This window comes from Grampus griseus, assembly GCF_964374135.1.
Source record: "Grampus griseus genome assembly, chromosome: 2".
NCBI lineage: Eukaryota > Metazoa > Chordata > Mammalia > Artiodactyla > Delphinidae > Grampus > Grampus griseus.
In genome coordinates, this window is record NC_139018.1 from 84,720,115 (window position 1) to 84,741,901 (window position 21,787).

The 21,787-nt window shown below is 39.3% G+C and overlaps 1 protein-coding gene across 2 annotated transcripts in view; it reads right to left on the reverse strand.

Annotated features, from left to right (window-relative positions):
- EXD1 (exonuclease 3'-5' domain containing 1) overlaps positions 1–21,787 on the reverse strand; it is a gene marked incomplete at its 5' end in the record, with an annotated part of 35,381 nt that overhangs the window by 5,118 nt on the left and 8,476 nt on the right. For both annotated transcript variants that reach the window (XM_082649334.1, XM_082649333.1), the window contains 6 exons: positions 397–588; positions 1,282–1,425; positions 3,586–3,666; positions 3,749–3,853; positions 16,798–16,884; positions 19,666–19,724. In XM_082649334.1, the coding sequence (XP_082505460.1) occupies positions 397–588; positions 1,282–1,425; positions 3,586–3,666; positions 3,749–3,853; positions 16,798–16,884; positions 19,666–19,724 (668 nt within the window). The remainder of the gene's footprint in view (positions 1–396; positions 589–1,281; positions 1,426–3,585; positions 3,667–3,748; positions 3,854–16,797; positions 16,885–19,665; positions 19,725–21,787) is intronic.

The window sequence follows — 21,787 nt, forward strand, 5'->3', positions numbered from 1 at the left end:
TCTTATATTGTGCTGGCTTCATAAAAATAACTAATGAAATTTACCCTTTCTTTGAAAGATATATTTACTGGAAACATAACTTAATATTGTGAGAAAATTGGTACAATATTTAAGAAAGGAGTTAGGACTTCTAGCACATCAACTTTTAGTTTTATTGAAATGCACATCACCAGTTGCATCATATGAAATAAATGTCAGTGATCATAAAATATATATATATATATAGAAAAAAAGTGCTTAAGGAGCTGAATTAAGCCCAAGCTATAGCCGCTTCAAGAATATTTATCATCAAATCTGCTGAAAGAAATTTGGTGCAGCTGTGAACAGTGGGTATCACTGTGGCCCCCATGAGGACACAGAGGTCCTGAAAACACAGCCACAGAGAGTGGCACCTACCTCCATGCCTCCCAGCCAGTCTGCAGACCCTTCTCGGTAGGTGTTTAGGTACCCGTCCACCAGCGTAGTTAGATCAGACATCATTTCATCTAGGAGTACCAAGCGAAGGGGCAGCAGGTAGGTAGCTTCCAAGGCCAAAATTTTTAGCAAAGAGGGTGAAAGAGGTCGTGTGAGCCATAGTTCTGGGTTTTCCTAGAGACACCAAAACAATTTTCTCTGAATAGTAAGCAAATCTTTAAAGAAAATAATGGTTTATCTAAGTGCTGCTTAACTTAAATCACCATTACTGTCATTTTCTTCAATTATTACCTTCTACTTTCACACTATGGCTAGCCTTCTGAGCATATACACACATACACATACACACACTTATTGTGTGTATACAGTGAGTGTGTGTATGTGTTGGGGGAAAGATGTGGGGAGGGAGGGAGGGAAGAAGAGAGAGAGAGAGATCAGGGCTTCTCATTCAAAACTGGAGGCAGCAGGACTGATTAGATTATATGGCCAAAATTGCAGCCAATACGGTCATGACCTAAGTTTGCAAGCAAGGCTATTAGAAGCTGAAGAAAATCTATCTTACTTTGGGAGAAATAATTGGCATGATTTTTGTTCCACTGCCTTAATCCAAATTCCCAATAAAATCCCCACTTGTCCAATTGAAAATTTATTTCAGAGTACTTTTTAATTGATAACCAACAAATCTGGATGCTGGCTTTTTTCCACTTGAGACCACAAACAAACTGTTCCCATTTGGAACAACTAAGATTTTGGCAATGTTCATACGCTTACACAGCAGCTGTCATTTCTCTATATAATATGCTGATAATCCCACTCACAAGACACTTGAAAATATTAATGTTATATGGGACATACGTTAATACTCACCCGAATCCGTTTTTGTCTCTCTTCCAGAAAGGAGAGATATTTAGGGGCTATTTTAAGGTGTCTGATTAAACTCTCCTGTAAAGTACTAATGCAGTTTGGAAGAAAGCCGCCTGTTTCCATGGAAAATTGAAGGACATCTGCTACCTGTGGCATTAAAAAAAGACAAACAGACCAGTCTGTAGGATATACACAGAGAGCTATCTCATGACAGAAATAGCAGAAATACATTTAGAGAAACATCTTTAAATACCATTTTTCCCAAGGACCCACATGATAGACAATGCCATTAGAAAATTTAAAGTTGTTAGGTTATCTTATTCTGAAAAATTAGAAAAAAAAAAAAGAAAAGAAAAAGAAAAAGGATCACCCAACTTTAATGTGTCCCTGTCTATTTTCTTTTCCACTTCTTTTATTTGCCTGCCTTATGATTATTACTCTTTGGTGCCTTCAAGGAATGGGGAAAGGAAGATAAAATTAAAGAATTACTTCTACTTATTAGCAACTCTGGTAAAGTTTTGGTAAGGAAAGCTAATAAAATTAAGAATTGCAATCATTATTTGTCTGTGTAGGCTAAATAACAGCCCCCAAATATATCCACATCCTAATTCCTGGACCTGTGAATGTTATCTTAAATGGCGAAATGGACTTTGCTGCTGTGATTAGTTAAGGATATCGAGATAGGGAGATTAACTTGAATTATCCAGATGGGCCCTAAATGTAATCACAAGTATTCTTATAAGACGAGGCAGAGGGAGATTTTACTACAGCCAGAAGAGAAGGTGATGTGATGATGAAAGCAGAGATTGGTGCACTGTGAAGATAGAAGGAGCCACAAGCCAAAGAACACAGGTGAAAGCTGAAAAGCAAGGAAACAGACTGTCCTCTCAGAGCCTCCAGAAGAAACCAGCCCTGCTGACACCTTGACTTTCACCCAGTGCAAATGATTTCAGATGTCTGACCTCCAGAACTGTAAGAGAGTAAATTTATGTGTTGTGTTTGTTTGTTTGTTTGTTTTTTCGGTACGTGGGCCTCTCACTGTTGTGGCCTCTCCTGTTGCGGAGCACAGGCTCCGGACGCACAGGCTCAGCGGCCATGGCTCACAGGCCCAGCTGCTCCGCGGCATGTGGGATCTTCCCAGACCAGGGCACGAACCTGTGTCCCCTGCTTCGGCAGGCGGACTCTCAACCACTGCGGCACCAGGGAAGCCCTAAATTTATGTTTTAAGCCACAAAATTTGTGGTGATTAGTTACAACAGCAATAGGAAACTAATACACTGTGTTAAAGGAAAACAAATTGAAATAATTCTGAATTCCTGCTTCTTGTACTATGAAAATCTGAAAAGAAAAATATGGAAAGATATGCCAATGTCTTCATTAGACAATACATACGAGGTCTAATCAAGAAGCCTGATGGCCTCAAGGGAACAATGAGCAACTGTGTTACATTTTGGAGTAAGCATAGAAGCAATCTCTATATAGTGAATGCTCTTGAAAGAAGACCCAAAGGAACATGTAAACAAGAGAAGTGGCACAAAGTTCATTACAAGCAGATACATAAAGAGCAAACTTAAACCACATACAATAACATAAAGTTGAACTTTTAGGAATTTCTGTTAAAAAATAATTGGCTAACTCATTATTTTAACCCCTCTCCAAAGGCTCTAGGTTTATATATTCAAGATCTCCCTTTCATGGCATTAACCTAGAAGACTAGAAGAACTTAAAGAATACATAATGAAAACTAGTGGGTTTATGGCTCTCACAGCCAAACCAGAAACCCAGATCTAGTATAATCTGGGAATTTCTCATTTCTCTAGGTCCTTTAGATCAGAGAAAAACTGCTTATCTTCAGGCTATCTGGGGCCAGTATAGGCTTTGGGGGAACATCTAGGACAACCTGCATCCCTGAGCTAGATGCCAATTAGCCATCAGCCTTAACTGATACATATGTGGTAAAGGCATAGACGTGACTGACTGTCCACCTCACAGTAAGAATCCATGTCAGATTTCCAAATGACCCCAAAATTGTTTGAGTTTCTGAATGCTACAGAGTATGGAGCTTGCTTCTTATTTGAAAATTTCTGGAGCAAAATGAAGGGAAAAAACCCTAAATAATTACAAGTAACTTTTCTCCAGTACTTCTTCAGTGCACCAAATGTTCTCACATATTGTACAAACATCTTACATGAGAAGTGGGCGGGAATGAGGCACACACAAGAAGACTTTCAATCACTCATCAGATAAGGCCTATTTTCTACAGGAGCTATATACACTGCATTGATTCCAGTGTTTCCCTGCATGTACCTGGGTGTCAAAGACATTATTCAGCAAAATTCCGTACTGATGAGAGAGGCAATCAGAAAGCCAACGACAATCATGGATAACCTAAGGAATCAGAAGACAGAGAAAGAGTTATTAGAACCTGGCTGATATTCTTACTAGCAGATGAATCAACTTACACACTCACCTTCAAAATTCTCTTGTCTTCTAATACTATCTGAAGTCCATTGCTGAAAACACGACTTCCCAGAAGGAAAATGTCAAATAAGTAAACTCGGCTACTTGTGGCCACCTACAACAGACCATCCAGACACACATAAGAAAGAACTAGGGAAGGGGATCTGAGGATCAAGAAAGGCATGTGAGGGCTTCCCTGGTGGTGCAGTGGTTGAGAGTCCGCCTGCCGATGCAGGGGACATGGGTTTGTGCCCCAGTCTGGGAAAATCCCACATGCCGTGGAGCGGCTGGGCCCGTGAGCCATGGCCGCTGAGCCTGTGCGTCCGGAGCCTGTGCTCCACAACGGGAGAGGCCACAACAGTGAGAGGCCCACGTACTGCAAAAAACAACAACAACAACAACAACAAAGAAAGGCATGTGAAAAATATTTAACAGCCTCATCTTTAAAGTAAACAATAGGCACTCATTGATTCTTAGGGAAAACAGGTTTAAATTTACCTTAAGTAAAAAAAAAAAACAAAACACAAAAACACTATCACTGTGATTTTCAAAAGGAAAGAAAAGGACAAGCTAGTAGTTTAGCCTCTAGCTTTTTTCTTCTTTAATGTTTTATGTCTCACCTATGGCATTCTAAAATGCAGGGATTATAGGTTTAAGGGAAATGAACAATATTTCACTCTCGATAACACCAAAGGCTATTTCTCTGAGTTCCATAATACACATGATTGTGTTGGGTGTTACATAAAATTACTCATAAGAGAAGATCCCTGTCCTCTAGCAGTTTAAAACAGGCAACAAACACACTGGCACAAATGGTAGGATGTGAAATACTGTCATTTTGATCAATTTTATACAATTATAAGTATTCTAGGTTGTTTCTGATCATAAAAGTCACAGAGGCCATACAGCTGGATAATCTACTGAATCAAAGAATGAAGGCAAGAACAGATCCAAATAGGTCTAGACAGCCAGCCACAGGACAGTCAGATACCATCTTTGTCATTTCAAGAGCTAACTATTGATACAGTTACAATTACCAGGCCTACCAGGCACCCATTCTCAGCTCTTTCATGTTGTTTGCCAAAATTTGACACCTGAAATAGTCAATCCCTGCTTTTCCTCTACCTCTTTAATTGTAAAAATTGAATAGACACATTATAGAAGTTTGGAAAATAATTCTCTGCTAGACTGTAAACTCTGTGAAAGAAGAGATTATGTCAGATTCACCACTCGTAACTAAAGCAACCACTAGAACAGAGTGAGGCACATGGACAGCTGTTATTCATCTCTTCAGTGAATCAGTGCATCATGCCACACAACACCCCCTTCCATTTGTTCATATAAAAAATGCATAACACTCTAATAATATGCATTCAAATCTATATCCCACTTCTTCTTTTCATAAACTTTCAAACATTTTTCTATGCTGCATTTGTCATCGATTTTGACAGCCACATAAGATCTATCAAATGTACTGTAATGTCTGCTACTGTTAACTAAGTGGCTTCTGATTTTTCACCACTATAAATGATGCCAAAATGAATAGGTTCTCACAGAAATTTTTCTTCATGTTTTGAATTATTTAGGATAGATTCCCAGAAACAGCCCTGAGAAGTAGGCCAAAGGACAAAAAAAACCTTTAAGACTCTTAAAAAATATTTGCTACCTTAAGACATAATATTATACCTGAAAATATCTGACCACAGATGAAGGTTAAACATTTAAATAATTTAAAGTTAAAGAAAAGCAGTGGGAGGTACTTCCCTGGTGGCGCAGTGGTTAAGAATCCACCTGCCAGTGTGGGGGACACGGGTTCAAGCCCTGGTCCGGGAAGATCCCACATGCCACAGAGCAACTAAGCCCGTATACCAGAACTACTGAGCCTGCGCTCTAGAGCCCGTGAGCCACAACTACTGAGCCCATGCACCACAACTACTGAATCCCACGTACCTAGAGCCTGTGCTCTGCAACAAGAGAAGCCACCGCAAATGAGAAGCTCGCGCACTGCAATGAAGAGTAGCCCCAGCTCGCCTCAACTAGAGAAAGCCCGTGCGCAGCAATGATGACCCAATGCAGCCAAAAAAAAAAAAGAAAAGCAGTGGGAAATACTGACAGAAAGAAAGCAGATTAGAAAAAACAGAACAAAGAAGGAAACACAAAATGAAAATAAAGGTTTAGGAATTAAAGGTGACAGATACTGAGGACAGTGAGGAGCTGGAAATAGAGGGATAGGCTTGAGGTCTGTATGTGAAGAAGTAAGCCTCCAAGTTATCCCTTCCCACTCCCACGGAGGACAGAAGATATATTCTCTGTATAAATCCAACAAGGGAGGCTCTAGAGTTGGGAATATAAGATATAGAAGAGGGCAGAGGTTTGGTAATGGACTGAAAAATGAGTCTGCACACAATTGTGAGCCTCCAGACCTTTTCCCTTGTAGCTTCCAGCTTGATACCACCAGCCTGTATTGGAACAGGAGGATAGAGGGCTCCAGGGAAGATGGCTTCAAGACAAAGATGAAGCACAGATTATCAAGATAGATGTAAGCATGTGAAAAACTACATTGAGGGGAAAATATGGGAAGGCTTTGTCACAAATGAAAGGAAAACAAAGCTAGTAAGATGAGGCAATTATCAATTCTATGAAAAACAAAAAGTTGGGCAAGAAAAGAAACAATCTTACTGGACCAACAAGGAGTAATGGTTACATAGCCATAATCACATATAGCCTGAATCCTGTCTTAACCAAACATTGGGATATAACTTCCCCCCCAAAAAACCCAAAAACACTAATTTGAAAACATACATGCACCCCAATGTTCATAGCGGCATTATTTACAATAGCCAAGACATGGAAACTACCTAAGTGTTCATCAGCAGATGAAGGGATAAAGAAGATGTGGTGTATATATACAATGGAATACAACTCATCCATAAAAAAGAATGAAATTTTGCCGTTTGCAGTAACATGGATGGACTTGGAGGACATTATGCTATGTGAAATAAGTCAGATAGAGAAAGAAAAATACCGTAGGATATCACTTATATGTGGAATCTAAAAAATACAACAAATGAGTGAATATAACAAAAAAGAAGCCAACTCACAGATACAGAGAACAAACTAGTGGTTACCAGTGGTGGGGGGAATATAGGGGTGAGGCAGTGGGAGGTACAAACTATTGGGTGTAATATAGGCTCAAGGATGTATTGTACAACATGGGGAATACCGCCAACAATTTTGTGATAACGGTAAGTGGAAAGTAACCTTTAAAAATTGTATAAAAATAAAATCTTTTAAAATTGGGATATAACTAAATTGGGAGGCTCTAGGGAGGTGTGGGTGCTGTAAGTGAGCAAAATCTTTGTTTAGTATAATAAAAGTTAATAATTTGTAAAACTGATGAATAAAGAGAGAGCAATAAGCATATTATCAAAAAATGAAAATAGACACATTTCAACATGTTAAAAGTAGTTGCCTCTGTACTTTTTTGTGTCTGGTTCCCTGGGTTTTGAGGATGCTACCAGAGGACACCCCTTGATGGCATGGCTCTGGTGGCCAGGGTGGCTTGTATTCCTGGGTCTCGTGGGACTGTGGCAATCGGAGGGACAGTTCTTGGCAGGCTACCACCCCTAGGGCACTGCACAGACAGTGGACTGGGGCACACTCTCCAGTCTTTTTGTGAAGGAGGGCTCTTCGCTCATCCTGGAGCTTCAGCCTGAGAGGCAGGCTTCAGGATTGGTACACATTAGTGGCCTATGGAGTTGCTCTCAAGGAACATAAGCTGTGGACTCCATCTTGACGCTCTCCCTTGCTCCAGCTCACCTATATCACCCAGAAAAGAGCTTTGACACTCATCTGGAGCCCTGATTTCTGCAACTGCTGCTCAGGGGACACCTCCAGATTGCCTGGCTCTGGTGGCCAGCAAGGTTTATGCTTGTGGTCCCACAGGAATGTACATATTTGCATACTTAAAAAACTGATGCCTGAGGGTCTCACTTCCAGTCACCCTGAGTCTATGTGCTGAGATTCTCCCCTTTAGGACACTGACAGGTCTTGGCACATCCTCAACTACTGGGAGCTATTAAAAATATAATAGGCTGCTTGGACAAGGCCAAGAGGTTTGAAAGACAACCAGGAGCTGAGGCAGGGTTGAATGACAAGGTTCATCTCCTACATGAGGCCACTCCTTCAACACTGGGAGGAGTGGCTGTTTCATCTACTATATAGAAACCAACACAGAGAGTCAACCTCAGGAAAAAAAACTTAATAAAATGGAGATAAATAATTTACCTGATAAAGAGTTCAAATAATGGTCTATAAAGATGCTCACCAAACTGGGGAGAAGAATGGATGAACACAGTGAGCACTTCAACAAAGAGATGGAAATGTAAGAAAGTACCAAATAGAAGTCACAGACCTAAAGAATATAATAATTGAACTGAAAAATACACTAGATGGGTTCACTAGCAGACTAGATAAAGCAGAAGAAAGGATCAGTCAACTCAAAGACAAGGCAGTGGAACTCACCCATTCAGAGCAGCAAAAAGAAAAAACAATGAAAAAAGTAAAGATAGCTTAAAGTCTTATGGAACAGCATCACATGGACTAACACTTGCATCACAGGTCTCCTATAAGGAGAATGAAATGAAAAATGTAAATGAAATAATGTTTGTCAAAGTACTTTGTCAACTGTAAAGTGCTGTACACATGTACTTTAACAACCTTGTTACTGGATTCTTAAAAAAAACAAAAGCACCACCTCTGAAGAGAGAAATGGAGTGAGGATTTTTCTGTCCTCATAAGCCTTTTAGCATTTTTGTTTTTTGCTTTTAATACATAGGGCATGTGATACTTTGATTTAAAAAATTAAACATACAAGTCCAAGGACCTGGTGGGAGAAAACGTGCCCATTGATTTGCTTCCAGTCACAAAGATGATATTTGTAACCAACTGGATGTCCCCTCTGGTATCTATACAACAAAAAGGGACAAATTAGGAAATAACCTAGAGGTGCTCAGGCCTGCATTACCAGGAAGTCAACCCTTTTGTTTTGGTAGAGAGAGGTTTTGGTTTGGTTTCTTCCTCCCTACCCAGCTTTATTGAGATAAAATTAGCATATAACATTGTGTAAGTTTAAGGTATATAACATGATAATTTGATGTAAGTATATACTGCAAAAGGATTACTATGATGAGGGTAGTTAACATATCTATTACCTCACATGGTTATCTGTGTGTGGTGAGAACTTTTAAGATCTACTCTCTTAGCAGCTTTTAAGTATACAATACAGTATTGTTATCTATAATTACCGTGCTGTGCATTACATTCCCATAACCTATTTATCTTATAACTGGAAGTTGTACCTTTTGACTACCTTCATCCATTTCCCCCATTCCCCCACTCCTGGAACCACTACTCTGCTCTCTGTTTCTATGAGTTTGGTTTTTTTGATTCTGCATATAAGTGAGAGCATACGGTATTTGTCTTTCTCTGTCTAACTTATTTTACTTAGCTGAATCCCTCCAGGTTCATCCATGTCATCACAAATGGCAGAATTTCCTTCTTTTTTATGGCAGAATAATATTCCATTGTACATATATATCACATTTACTTTATCTATTCATCCATCTATGGACACTTGGTTGTTTCCATGTATTGGTTATTGTAAATAATGCTGCAATATGAACATGGGAATACAGTTATCTCTTTGAGATCCTGTTTTCATTTCCTTTGGATATATACCCAGAAGTGGGATTGCTGGACCACATGTTGTTTTATTTCTAATTTTACTTTATTTTTTTTTGTGGTATGCGGGCCTCTCGCTGTTGTGGCCTCTCCCGTTGTGAAGCACAGGCTCCGGATGCACAGGCTCAGCAGCCATGGCTCACGGGCCCAGCCGCTCCACGGCATGTGGGATCTTCCCGGACTGGGGCACAAACCCACGTCCCCTGCATCGGCAGATGGACTCTCAACCACTGCGCCACCAGGGAAGCCCCGCGTGTGTCTTTTTGAATTATGGTTTTCTCTGGGTATACGTCCAGTAGTGGGATTGCTGGGTCATATGGTAATTCTATTTTTAGTTCTTTAAGGAACCTCCATAGTGGCTCTATCAATTTACATTCCAACCAACAGTGCAAGACGGTTCCCTTTTCTCCACACCCTCTCCAGCATTTGTTGTTTGTAGATTTTCTGATGATGCCCATTCAAACTGGTGTGAGGTGATACCTCACTGTAGTTTTGATTTGCATTTCTCTAATAGTGATGTTGAGCAGCTTTTCATGTGCTTCTTGGCCATCTGTATGTCTTCTTTGGAGAAATGTCTATTTAGGTCTTCTGCCCATTTTTGGATTGGGTTGTTTGTTTTTTTACTATTGAGCTGCATGAGCTGTTTATATATTTTGGAGATTAATCCTTTGTCCGATGATTCATTTGCAAATATTTTCTCCCATTCTGAGGGTTGTCTTTTCATCTTGTTTATATTTTCCTTTGCTGTGCAAAAGCTTTTAAGTTTCATGAGGTCCCCCATTTTTATATTTGTTTTTATTTCCATTACTCTAGGAGGTGGGTCAAAAAATATCCTGCTGTGATTTATGTCAAAGAGTGTTCTTCCTATGTTTTCCTCTAAGAGTTTTATAGTGCCCAGTCTTACATTTAGGTCTCTAATCTATTTTGAGTTTATTATTGTGTATGGTGCTAGGGAGCGTTTTAATTTCATTCTTTTACATGTAGCTGTCTAGTTTTCCCAGCACCACTTATTGAAGAGACTGTCTTTTCTCCACTGTATATCCTTGCCTCCTTTGTCATAGATTAGTTGACCATAGGTGCATGGGTTTATCTCTGGGATTTCTATCCTGTTCCATTGATCTATATTTCTGTTTTTGTGCCAGTACCATACTGTCTTGATTACTGTAGCTTTGTAGTATAGTCTGAAGTCAGGGAGTCTGATTCCTCCAGCTCCGTTTTTTTCCCTCAAGACTGCTTTGGCTATTCGGGGTCTTTCGTGTCTCCGTACAAATTTTAAGGTTTTTTGTTCTAGTTCTGTAAAAAATGCCATTGGTAATTTGATAGGGATTGCATTGAATCTGTAGATTGCTTTGGGTAGTACAGTCATTTTCACAATATTGATTCTTCCAATCCAAGAACATGGTATATCTCTCCATCTATTTGTATCATCTTTAATTTCTTTCATCAGTGTCTTATAGTTTTCTGCATACAGGTCTTTTCTCTCCCTAGGTAGATTTATTCCTAGGTATTTTATTCTTTTTGTTTCAGTGGTAAATGGGAGTGTTTCCTTAATTTCTCCTTCAGATTTTTCATCATTAGTGTATAGGAATGCAAGAGATTTCTGTGCATTAATTTTGTATCCTGCAACTTTACCAAATTCATTGATTAGCTCTAGTAGTTTCCTGGTGGCATCTTTAGGATTCTCTGTGTATAGGTATCATGTCATCTGCAAACAGTGACAGTTTTACTTCTTCTTTTCCAATTTGTATTGTTTTTATTTCTTTCTCTTCTCTGATTGCCGTGTCTAGGACTTCCAAAACTATGTTGAATAATGGTGGTGAGAGTGGACATCCTTTCTTGTTCCTGATCTTAGAGGAAATGCTTTCAGTTTTTCACCATTGAGAATGATGTTTGCTGTGCGTTTGTTGTATATGGCCTTTATTATGTTGAGGTAGGTTCCTTCTTTGCCCACTTTCTGGAGAGTTTTTATCATAAATGGGTGTTGAATTTTGTCAAAAGCTTTTTCCGCATCTATTGAGATGATCATATGGTTTTTATTCTTCAATTTGTTAATATGGTGTATCACATCGATTGATTTGCGTATATTGAAGAATCCTTGCATCCCTGGGATACATCCCACTCGATCATGGTGTATGATCCTTTTAATGTGTTGTTGGATTCCGTTTGCTAGTATTTTGTTGAGGATTTTTGCATCTATATTCATCAGTGATATTGGTCTGTAATTTTCTTATTTTGTAGTATCTTTGTCTGGTTTTGGTATCAGGGTGATGGTGGCCTCATAGAATGAGTTTGGGGGCATTCCTTCCTCTGCAATTTTTTGGAAGAGTTTGAGAAGGGTGGGTGTTAGCTCTCCTCTAAATGTTTGATAGAATTCGCCTGTGAAGCCATCTGGTCCTGGGCTTTTGTTTGTTGGAAGATTTTTAATCACAGTTTCAATTTCATTACTTGTGAATGGTCTGTTCATATTTTCTGTTTCTTCCTGGTTCAGTCTTGGAAGGTTATACCTTTCTAAGAATTTGTCCATTTCTTCCAGGTTGTTCATTTTATTGGCATAGAGTTGCCTGTAGTTGTCTCATAGGATGCTTTGTATTTCTGCTGTGTCTGTTGTAACTTCTCCTTTTTCATTTCTAATTTTATTGATTTGAGTCCTCTCCCTCTTTTTCTTGATGAGTCTGGCTAATGGTTTATCAATTTGGTTTATCTTCTCAAAGAACCAGCTTTTAGTTTTGTTGATCTTTGCTGTTGTTTTCTTTGTTTCTATTTCATTCATTTCTGCTCTGATCTTTATGATTTCTTTCCTTCTGCTAACTTTGGGTTTTGTTTGTTCTTCTTTCTCTAGTTCCTTTAGGTGTAAGGTTAGATTGTTTATTTCAGATTTTTCTCGTTTCTTGAGGTAGGCTTGTATAGCTATAAACTTCTCTTAGAACTGCTTTTGCTGCATCCCATAGGTTTTGGAGCATTGTGTTTTCACTGTCATTTGTCTGTAGGTATTTTTTGATTTCCTCTTTGATTTCTTCAGTGATCTCTTGGTTATTTAGTAACGTATTGTTTGGCCTCCATGTGTTTGTGTTTTTTACATTTTTTTCCCTGTAACTGATTTCTAATCTCATAGCATTGTGGTCAGAAAAGATGCTTGATATGATTTCAATTTTCTTAAATTTACTGAGGCTTCATTTGTGATCCAAGATGTGATCTATCCTGGAGAATGTTCCATGAGCACTTGAGAAGAAAGTGTAACCTGCTGTTTTTGGATGGAATGTCCTATAAATATCAATTAAATATATCTGGTCTATTGTGTCATTTAAAGCTTCTGTTTCCTTATTAATTTTCCGTTTGGATGATCTGTCCATTGGTGTAAGTGAGGTGTTAAAGTCCCCCACTATTATTGTGTTACTGTCGATTTCCTCTTTTAGAGCTGTTAGCAGTTGCCTTATGTATTGAGGTGCTCCTATGTTGGGTGCATATATATTTATTATTGCTATATCTTCTTCTTGGATTGATCCCTTGATCATTACGTAGTGTCCTTCCTTGTCTCTTGTAACATTCTTTATTTTAAAGTCTATTTTATCTGATATGAGTATTGCTACTCCAGCTTTCTTTTGATTTTCATTTGCATGGAATATCTTTTTCCATCCCCTCACTTTCAGTCTGTATGTGTCTCTAGGTCTGAAGTGGGTCTCTTGTAGACAGCATATATATGGGTGTTGTATCCATTCAGCAAGCCTGTGTCTTTTGGTTGGAGCATTTAATCTGTTCATGTTTAAGGTACTTATCGATATGTATGTTCCTATTACCATTTTCTTAATTGTTTTGGGTTTGTTTTTCTAGGTCCTTTTCTTCTCTTGTGCTTCCCACTTAGAGAAGTTTCTTTAGCATTTGTTGTAGAGCTGGTTTGGTGGTGCTGAATTCTCTTAGCTTTTGTTTGTCTGTAAAGCTTTTGATTTCTCCATCGAATCTGAATGAGATCCTTGCTGGATAGAGTAATCTTGGTTGTAGCTTCTTCCCTTTCATCACTTTAAGTATATCATGCCACTCCTTTCTGGCTTGTAGAGTTTCTTCTGAGAAATCAGCTGTTAACCTTATGGGAGTTCCCTTGTATGTTATTTGTCGTTTTTCCCTTGCTGCTTTCAATAATTTTTCTTTGTCTTTAATTTTTGCCAATTTGATTTCTATGTGTCTCGGTGTGTTTCTCCTTGGGTTTATCCTGTATGGGACTCGCTGCACTTCCTGGACTTGGGTGGCTATTTCCTTTCCCATGTTAGGGAAGTTTTCGACTATAATCTCTTCAAATATTTTCTTGCATCCTTCCTCTCTCTCTTCTCCTTCTGGGACCCCTATAATGTGAATGTTGTTGCATTTAATGTTGTCCCAGAGGTCTCTTAGGCTGTCTTCATTTCTTTTCATTCTTTTTTCTTTATTCTGTTCCACAGTAGTGAATTCCACCATTCTGTCTTCCAGGTCACTTATCCATTCTTCTGCCTCAGTTATTCTGCTATTGATTCCTTCTAGTGTAGTTTTCATTTCAGTTATTGTATCAGTCATCTCTGTTTGTTCTTTAATTCTCCTAGATCTTTGTTAAACATTTCTTGCATCTTCTCAGTCTTTGCCTCCATTCTTTTTCCGAGGTCCTGGATCATCTTCACTATCATTATTCTGAATTCTTTTTCTGGAAGATTGCCTATCTCCATTTCATTTAATTGTTTTTCTGGGGTTTTATCTTGTTCCTTCATCTGATACATAGCCCTCTGCCTTTTCATCTTGTCTATCTTTCTGTGAATGTGGTTTTTGTTCCACAGGCTGCAGGATTGTAGTTCTTGCTTCTGCTGTCTGCCCTCTGGTGGATGAGGCCAAGAGGCTTGTGAAAGTTTCCTGATGGGAGGGACTGGTGGTGGGTAGAGCTGGCTGTTGCTCTGGTGGGCAGAGCTCAGTAAAACTTTAATCTGCTTGTCTGCTGATGGTTGGGGCTGGGTTCCCTCCCTGTTGGTTGTTTGGCCTGAGGCAACCCAACACTGGAGCCTACCCGGCTCTTTGGTGGGGCTGATGGCGGACTCTGGGAGGGCTCATGCCAAGAGGTACTTCCCACAACTTCTGCTGCCAGTGTCCTTGTCCCTTGGTGAGCCACAGCTGCCCCCTGCCTCTGCAGGAGACCTTCCAACATTAGCAGGTAGGTCTGCTTCAGTCTCATCTGGGGTCACTTCTCCTTCCCCTGGGTCCCAATGTGCACACTACTTTGTGTGTGCCCTCCAAGAGTGGAGTCTCTGTTTCCCCCAGTCCTGCCAAAGTCCTGCAATCAAATCTTGCTAGCCGAAGTCTGAGTCTCTAGGAATTCCTCCTTCCGTTGCCAGACCCTCAGGTTGGGAAGCCTGACATGTGGCTCAGAACCTTCACTCCAGTGGGTGACTTCTGGGGTATAAGTGTTCTCCAGTTTGTGAGTCACCCACCCAGCAGTTATGGGATTTGATTTTATTGTGATAGCACCCCTCCTACCGTCTCACTGCAGCTTCTCCTTTGTCTTTGCATGTGGGGTATCTTTTTTGGTGAGTTCCAGTGTCTTTCGGTTGATGACTATTCAGCAGTTAGTTGTGATTCTGGTGTTCTCAAAAGAGGGAGTGAGACCATGTCCTTCTACTCCACCATCTTGAACCAATCTCAAGCTTTTTAATTTGATGTTGTCCAAATTGTTTATTTTTGCTTTTGTTGTTTGTGGAGGTTTGTTTTAAATAATTTGCATTTGTGCTGCTAACTCTAACCTAGTCATCTAAAAGCTAAGGTTTACCGAGAAAGTGCATGGAACAAGAGGGAGGCAATTTAATCCCTGAGCAAAACTGGGCTTGATACCTCCATTCCTTACCCTTTGAGAAAGTAAACATTCCAGAGGAAAGAGTTCGAGAAGGCAGATTGCCAATCCTAATAAAAATATTCTCTCAGTAGGCTGATGTAGGTCTTCACTCAAAGGATGGAGGGGGCTTCCCTGGTGATGCAGTGGTTGAGAGTCCACCTGCTGATGCAGGGAACACGGGTAAAAAAAAAAAGGATGGAGGACATCGATTGGGAATTCAGCTGGCTTTCTTGGCCCACTCCCCCTTAAATACTGATGATGCTGAGTTTGATCCAAAGGTGGTTATCCATCCTCTAGCTATTCAAGGCTCGCTACAAAGTTCTTTGGATATAATGGATATCCTCACCTACATCTCCTTGATCCAGGAAAATGAGAATGATGTGGCAGAAATCTACTGTGGAAATCTACCAACCAGAGGAAAGATAAGAAATTCTCCATATTTCGGGACTTCCCTGGTGGTCCAGTGGTAAAGAATCTGCCTTACAATGCAGGGGACGCAGGTTCAATCTCTGGTCAGGGAACTAAGATCCCACATGCTGCGGGGCAACTAAGCCCGTGCACCAGCTACTGAGCTCGTGCACCTCAACTAGAGAGCCCACATGCCGCAAACTACAGAGCCCACGCAGCCTGGAGCCCGTGCACCGCAAAGAAAGATCCTGCATGCCTAAGCGAAGGTCCCATGTCCCACAACTAAGACCTGACAGAGCGAAAAATAAATACAATAAATAAATAAATAATAAATCTTAAAAAAAAAAAAAGAAATTCTCCATATGTCTAAGGCAAGAGAACAGAGCTGGGAAAGAAAACGTCAGGTAGAGCCTCTGAGACAGCGGAGACAGCAACGATGATTATAAAGCTCTTTCCTTTTTTTTTTCGGCCGTACCACACAGCATGCAGGATCTTAGTTCCCCGACCAGGGATCAAACCTGTGCAGTACAAGCACGGAGTCTTTTTTTTTTTTTTTAATTTATTTTTGGCTGCGTTGGGTCTTCATTGCTGTGCGCAGGCTTTCTCTAGTTGCGACAAGCGCCGGCTTCTCATTGTGGTGGCTTTTCCTGCGGAGCACGGGCTCTAGGCGCGTGGGCTTCAGTAGTTGTGGCACGCGGGCTCACTAGTTGTGGCTCGCGTTCTAGAGCGCGGGCTTAGTAGTTGTGGCACATGGGCTTAGTTGCTCTGCAGCATGTGGGATCTTCCCTGACCAGGGCTCGAACCCGTGTCCCCTGCATTGGAAGGCAGATTCTTAACCACTGAGCCACAAGGGAAGTCCCAGAAGCAAGGAGTCTTAACCACTGGACCACCAGGGAAGTCCCTAAAGCTCTTTCCTTTGAAAATAATAAACTGAGTACAAGAAAATTGAAAGGAATTCCAAACAAGCTATAGGACAGTGACACTGGGGTGACATAAAAAAGACAATTAAAATAAATTTACCAGTGAATCTACAATTATTTCAAAATAAAAAGTTTTAAGAAATCTTTTACCTGAAGCCAACATAGTCTCCCATGACGACACACATTAGCTCCTTCTGCTGCCACACTCAGGACACTTTGCTTCTTGATGTGGAGCATCTGGTAAGAAAAGGAAGAAAATAAAAATCTCCAGGAAATAAATGTTGCAATTATGACATCATGAATGGCACAAGTAAAATGGCTAGAAATAAACAAAGTGGATCATATTTTTTTACACTTACAAAATCCGAAACACATGTCTGCTTCACACACACACACACAAATCACACTGAATGCTTCTGATCCTCTTTTCAGGGTTCACAAAGTTATTCCACAACTGGAAAATAAATCATTCATATTGCAAATGCTAATAAGAGTTGAAAACTCAGATACCTTTTGTTACCACTGGTGTTACAGCAAAAGGTTTCCAGTCTTTATGGCAAGATTCCTCATGCAAAGAACAGCAATTTACTGTACCTAAAGGGAACTCACACAGTGGCTGAGTCTCACAGTATCTACTGTTCAGAATGAGAAAAACACAGACTTAACAGGTCCTTTAAAGTCTTGGATTCATTAAAATATTCAAAACTGAAATAGGGGTATCCTGGAAACATATGCTGGTCCTCTTATTATCTATATTCTTATCATATTTCAAAACATTATACAATTCCAAAATCTTTACTGCATAATCCATGAAAATATCTGCATGGCACAAGATTCTCCCCATTTTACAGGTAGATAAATTACTCAAGAATAGAAAGGCAAAGTAACTTACACTAGCACAATATCTTCCTTTACAGAGCATAAAGTGTTCTATATTCTGAGTATCTTTCATCAATGATAAAAAATGGGGACTGAACTTCAGTTCCATTCTCAATCAACAAGAAGGCTGCAAAACTGGGAACAAAAGCTGTATTTCCCTATTGATAAGAATTTCCAACTAACTCTTTAAATTTCCGGAGCAAAAGTTCTTATCTTATTATTTGTTGTTGTTGTCATGGACCCTTTAAAGCATCTGTTGATATATAAAGAATTCTTGTAACTCAATTAAAATGGCAAATGAATAGATATTTCTCTAAAGAAGATGTACAAATAGCCAATAAGCCTATATGGGAAAAGAATCTAAAAAAGAGTGGATATATGTATAGGTATAACTGATTCACTTTGCTGTACACCTGAAACTAACACAACATTGTAAATCAACTATACTCCAACAAAAATTTTTTTTAAAAAGAAAAAAAATAGCCAATAAACACATGAAAATATGCTTAACACTATTAGCCTTCAGGGAAATGCAAATCAAAACCACAATGAGATACTACTTCACACCACTAGGATGGCTATAATTAAAATGACAGGTAATAGTGTCGGTAAGAATGTGGAGAAATTGGAACCCTCACGCCCTGCTGGTGGGAAAGTAAAGTGGTGCAGCGCTTTGCAAAACAGTATGGCCAATCCTCAAAAAGTTAAACACAGAGTTATTACATGAGCCAGCAATTCCACTTGTAAGTATCTATCCAAGAGAAATGGAGACGTGTCCACACAAAAACTTGTATATGTATGTTCACAGCAGCACTATTCATAATAGCCAAAAAGTAGAAACAACCCAAATGTCCATCAAATGGTGAAAGGATAAATGAAATGTGGTATATCCATACAAAGGAATATTATTTGGCAACAAAAATAAGTGAAATACTGATACACGCTATAACATAGATAAACCTTGAAAATATTATGCTACGCAAAAGAAGCCAAGCCAATCACAAATGACCACACATCGTATGATCCCATTTATATGAAATGTCCTAAACAGGCACATTCATAGAGGCAGAAAATAGATTAGTGGTTGCCAGGGGCTGGGGGTACTCAGAAGGGATTAGAGGTGTTAGCTAAGGAATATGGGGTTTCCTTTTGGAGTATTAAAAATGTTCTAAAATTCACTGTGGTGATGGATGTACAATTCTGTGAATATGCTAAAATCCAGTGAAGTGTACATTTTAAATTGGTAAATTTTATGGCATGTGAATTATATCTCAATTAAGCTGTTTGAAAAACAAAGAATCTGCTGAAAGCTAACCCTCTCTTAAAAAGTACATCTGTGCATACACGAGCATAAGCTTGCTCCTAAACAAAAAACTTAACGACTTCCCTAAAGTCTAACTGTGAACCATAGCCTAGCTGAATAATTAGTTACTGCCATATCTCAAATTTAAAAAATATTATAGAGAAATTGCCTAAATAGAGCATCTAGACTGGTCTTTTAAAAATATAAGTAAAAAAATTTTTGACTCTCCTCTAAAACTGCCAATGGCTCTCCATCTTACTCAAGTCGAACTCAAAATCCTTATGTCTACCTGACCTGCCTCCTGCCCCCTTCCATTCCCTAACATTCTTTTTCACTGTGGTCCTGCCACAATGACCTCCCTGCTGTTCCTCCACACAAGTCAAGTGTGCTTCAGCCTCAGGGCCTCTGCACTTGTAATTATGCCTTCTTTAAGTTTTTTACTAGATATCCACATGGTTAGCTCCCTTACTTCTTTTAGCTCTCTGTTCCAATGTCACCTCTTCACAGAGGTTTTCTCTGTCTACCCTAAATAAAATAGGAACTCCCTGTCATTCTATTCACCATACTACACTTTTTTTCATAGCACTTACCACCAGTTGATATACAATTATGTGTTTATTTTCTTGCATTAAAATAAGCTCCTTCAGGGCTAGAACTTTGTCTTATTATTATAACCCAGACCTCAGAACAATGCCTGGCAAATAGCCGGCTCTCGGATGTTTTGTTAACTCATTAGGAAAAACACTAATGATCTTATAATAAGAGAGAAATTTATGAGACATAGACATGATACCCATTTGCAGACAATACGGAGAATGACTGAGGGCAATACTTACTGCAGCACCAAATTTCTGCTGGAACTGATCAATGACTGTGTATGTCACTTCCTCTTCCTCTACAGGAGAATATTATTATATATATTTATCTTCCTTGGCAATAGAATAGCCCTCCCACTAATTTTAGCCATAATCCTAAAGTCCTACTCTTTGCAACTCAAATGTCTAGAACTACTGAGACTAAGCCTAGAATACTGAGAACTATTTCATTATCACCTGCATCAGCCCATCCCGTAGTGAACGCTATTAGCATCCTATTTGTCAGTTGAGAATAAACAAAAGCCCCACTGATGATATCTTATAAAATAAAATATTTACTCATTTCCTTTGATAATCCAGTAATGTTTCCTTCATCATAAGTTTATGTCTTGAATACTTCAAGACATGTACTTTTAAAAAAATGTTAATACAATTTTTGAAGGTTACTCTCCATTTACAGTTATTAGAAAATATTGGCCATATTCCCCGGTATTGTACAATACATCCTTGTAGCCTATCTTATATCCAATAGTTTGTGACTCCCACTGCCCCACCCCTATATCCCCCCCACACTGGGAACCACTAGTCTGTTCTCTGTATCTGTGAGTCTGCTTCTTTTTTGTTATAGTCACTAGTTTGTTGTATTTTTTAGATTCCACATATAAGTGATATCATACAGTATTTAAGACATGCATTTTCTAAAAGCACATTCATAATAAAAAATAATAGTTTAAAATAAATTAGTCCTGGAGATGGACCAATGTCCACACGTTTGGAATTCTCTGGATCCTGAAAATTAATTATTTTTCTAATTATGTAATTTAAAAGATTAGAGGTATAGCATAACATATAGTTCTTCTTCATCTCCCAAACTTTAAAACTCTGGAGTGGCTCAGGACATAGTCCATAAGCCACTTCCTTTTTTCTATCCATACTTACTCTCTTGGTGATTTCATCTAGTCTCAAGGCTTTAAATATCATTTATAGGCTAGATCTTGAATTTATATCTCCACCTCAGATCTTTGTCTTCATCTCTCAGCTTACACTCAAACTGAGGTTGACCAAAACTAAACTCCTAACCATCTCCCCAAAACCTTTCCCACCCAGAATCCTTCCCATACTTCAGGCTGCTCAAGCCCAAACCCCTGAAGTCATCCTTGTTTCCTCTTTTTCTTTCACAACCACATCTAATCTGTCAGTACATTGTGTTGGCTCCACCTCAATATATATGAAGAATTCCACCACTTCCTACCAACCATATCGCCACCATGAGGGTCCAAACCACCATACCCACTAAACAAAATTATTTCAGTAGCCTCCTAACTGGTATTCATGCTCTTACATTGGCCCTCCTCTCAGCATCTATACAGTATCCAGAGTGATACTGCTTCTTCTGCTCAAAACTCTCCAATGGAAAATAGAAGTTTTAAAAAATACCTTCTAGGGCTTCTCTGGTGGCGCAGTGGTTGAGAGTCTGCCTGCCGATGCAGGGGACATGGGTTTGTGCCCCAGTCCGGGAAGATCCCACATGCCGCGGAGCGGCTGGGTCCGTGAGCCATGGCCGCTGGGCCTGCGCGACCGGAGCCTATGCTCCGCAACGGGAGAGTCCACAACAGTGAGAGGCCCACGTACCACAAAAAAACAACAACAAAAAACCCCAAAAACCTTCTATAATAGTATAAAAATAGAAATACTTAGGGATAAATATGGCAAAAGATGTGTAAGACATACAATGAGAACTACAAAACACTGAGAAATTAAAGATCTAAATAAATGTAGAGGTATACTGGGTTAATGGAATGGAATACTCAATACTGTTAAGATGTCAATATTCCCCAAACTGATCTATCAATTCATTGTAATCCCAAAAAAGATTCCAGCACAGTTTTTTCTTTTTTGGTAGAAATTAACAAGCTGATTCTAAAATTCATAGGGAAATGCAAAGAACAAAGGACAGCTGAAACAACTTTGAAAAAGAACAAAGTTGGAGAATTAATACTACCTGCTTTCAAGATCTATCATAAATCAACAATAAACAAAACAGTCTAGTATTGGTGTAAAGATAGAAAAATTAGATCAATGTAACAGAATAGAGTGTCCATAAATAAATAAACCTATATACATACAGAAAACTGATTTTTGA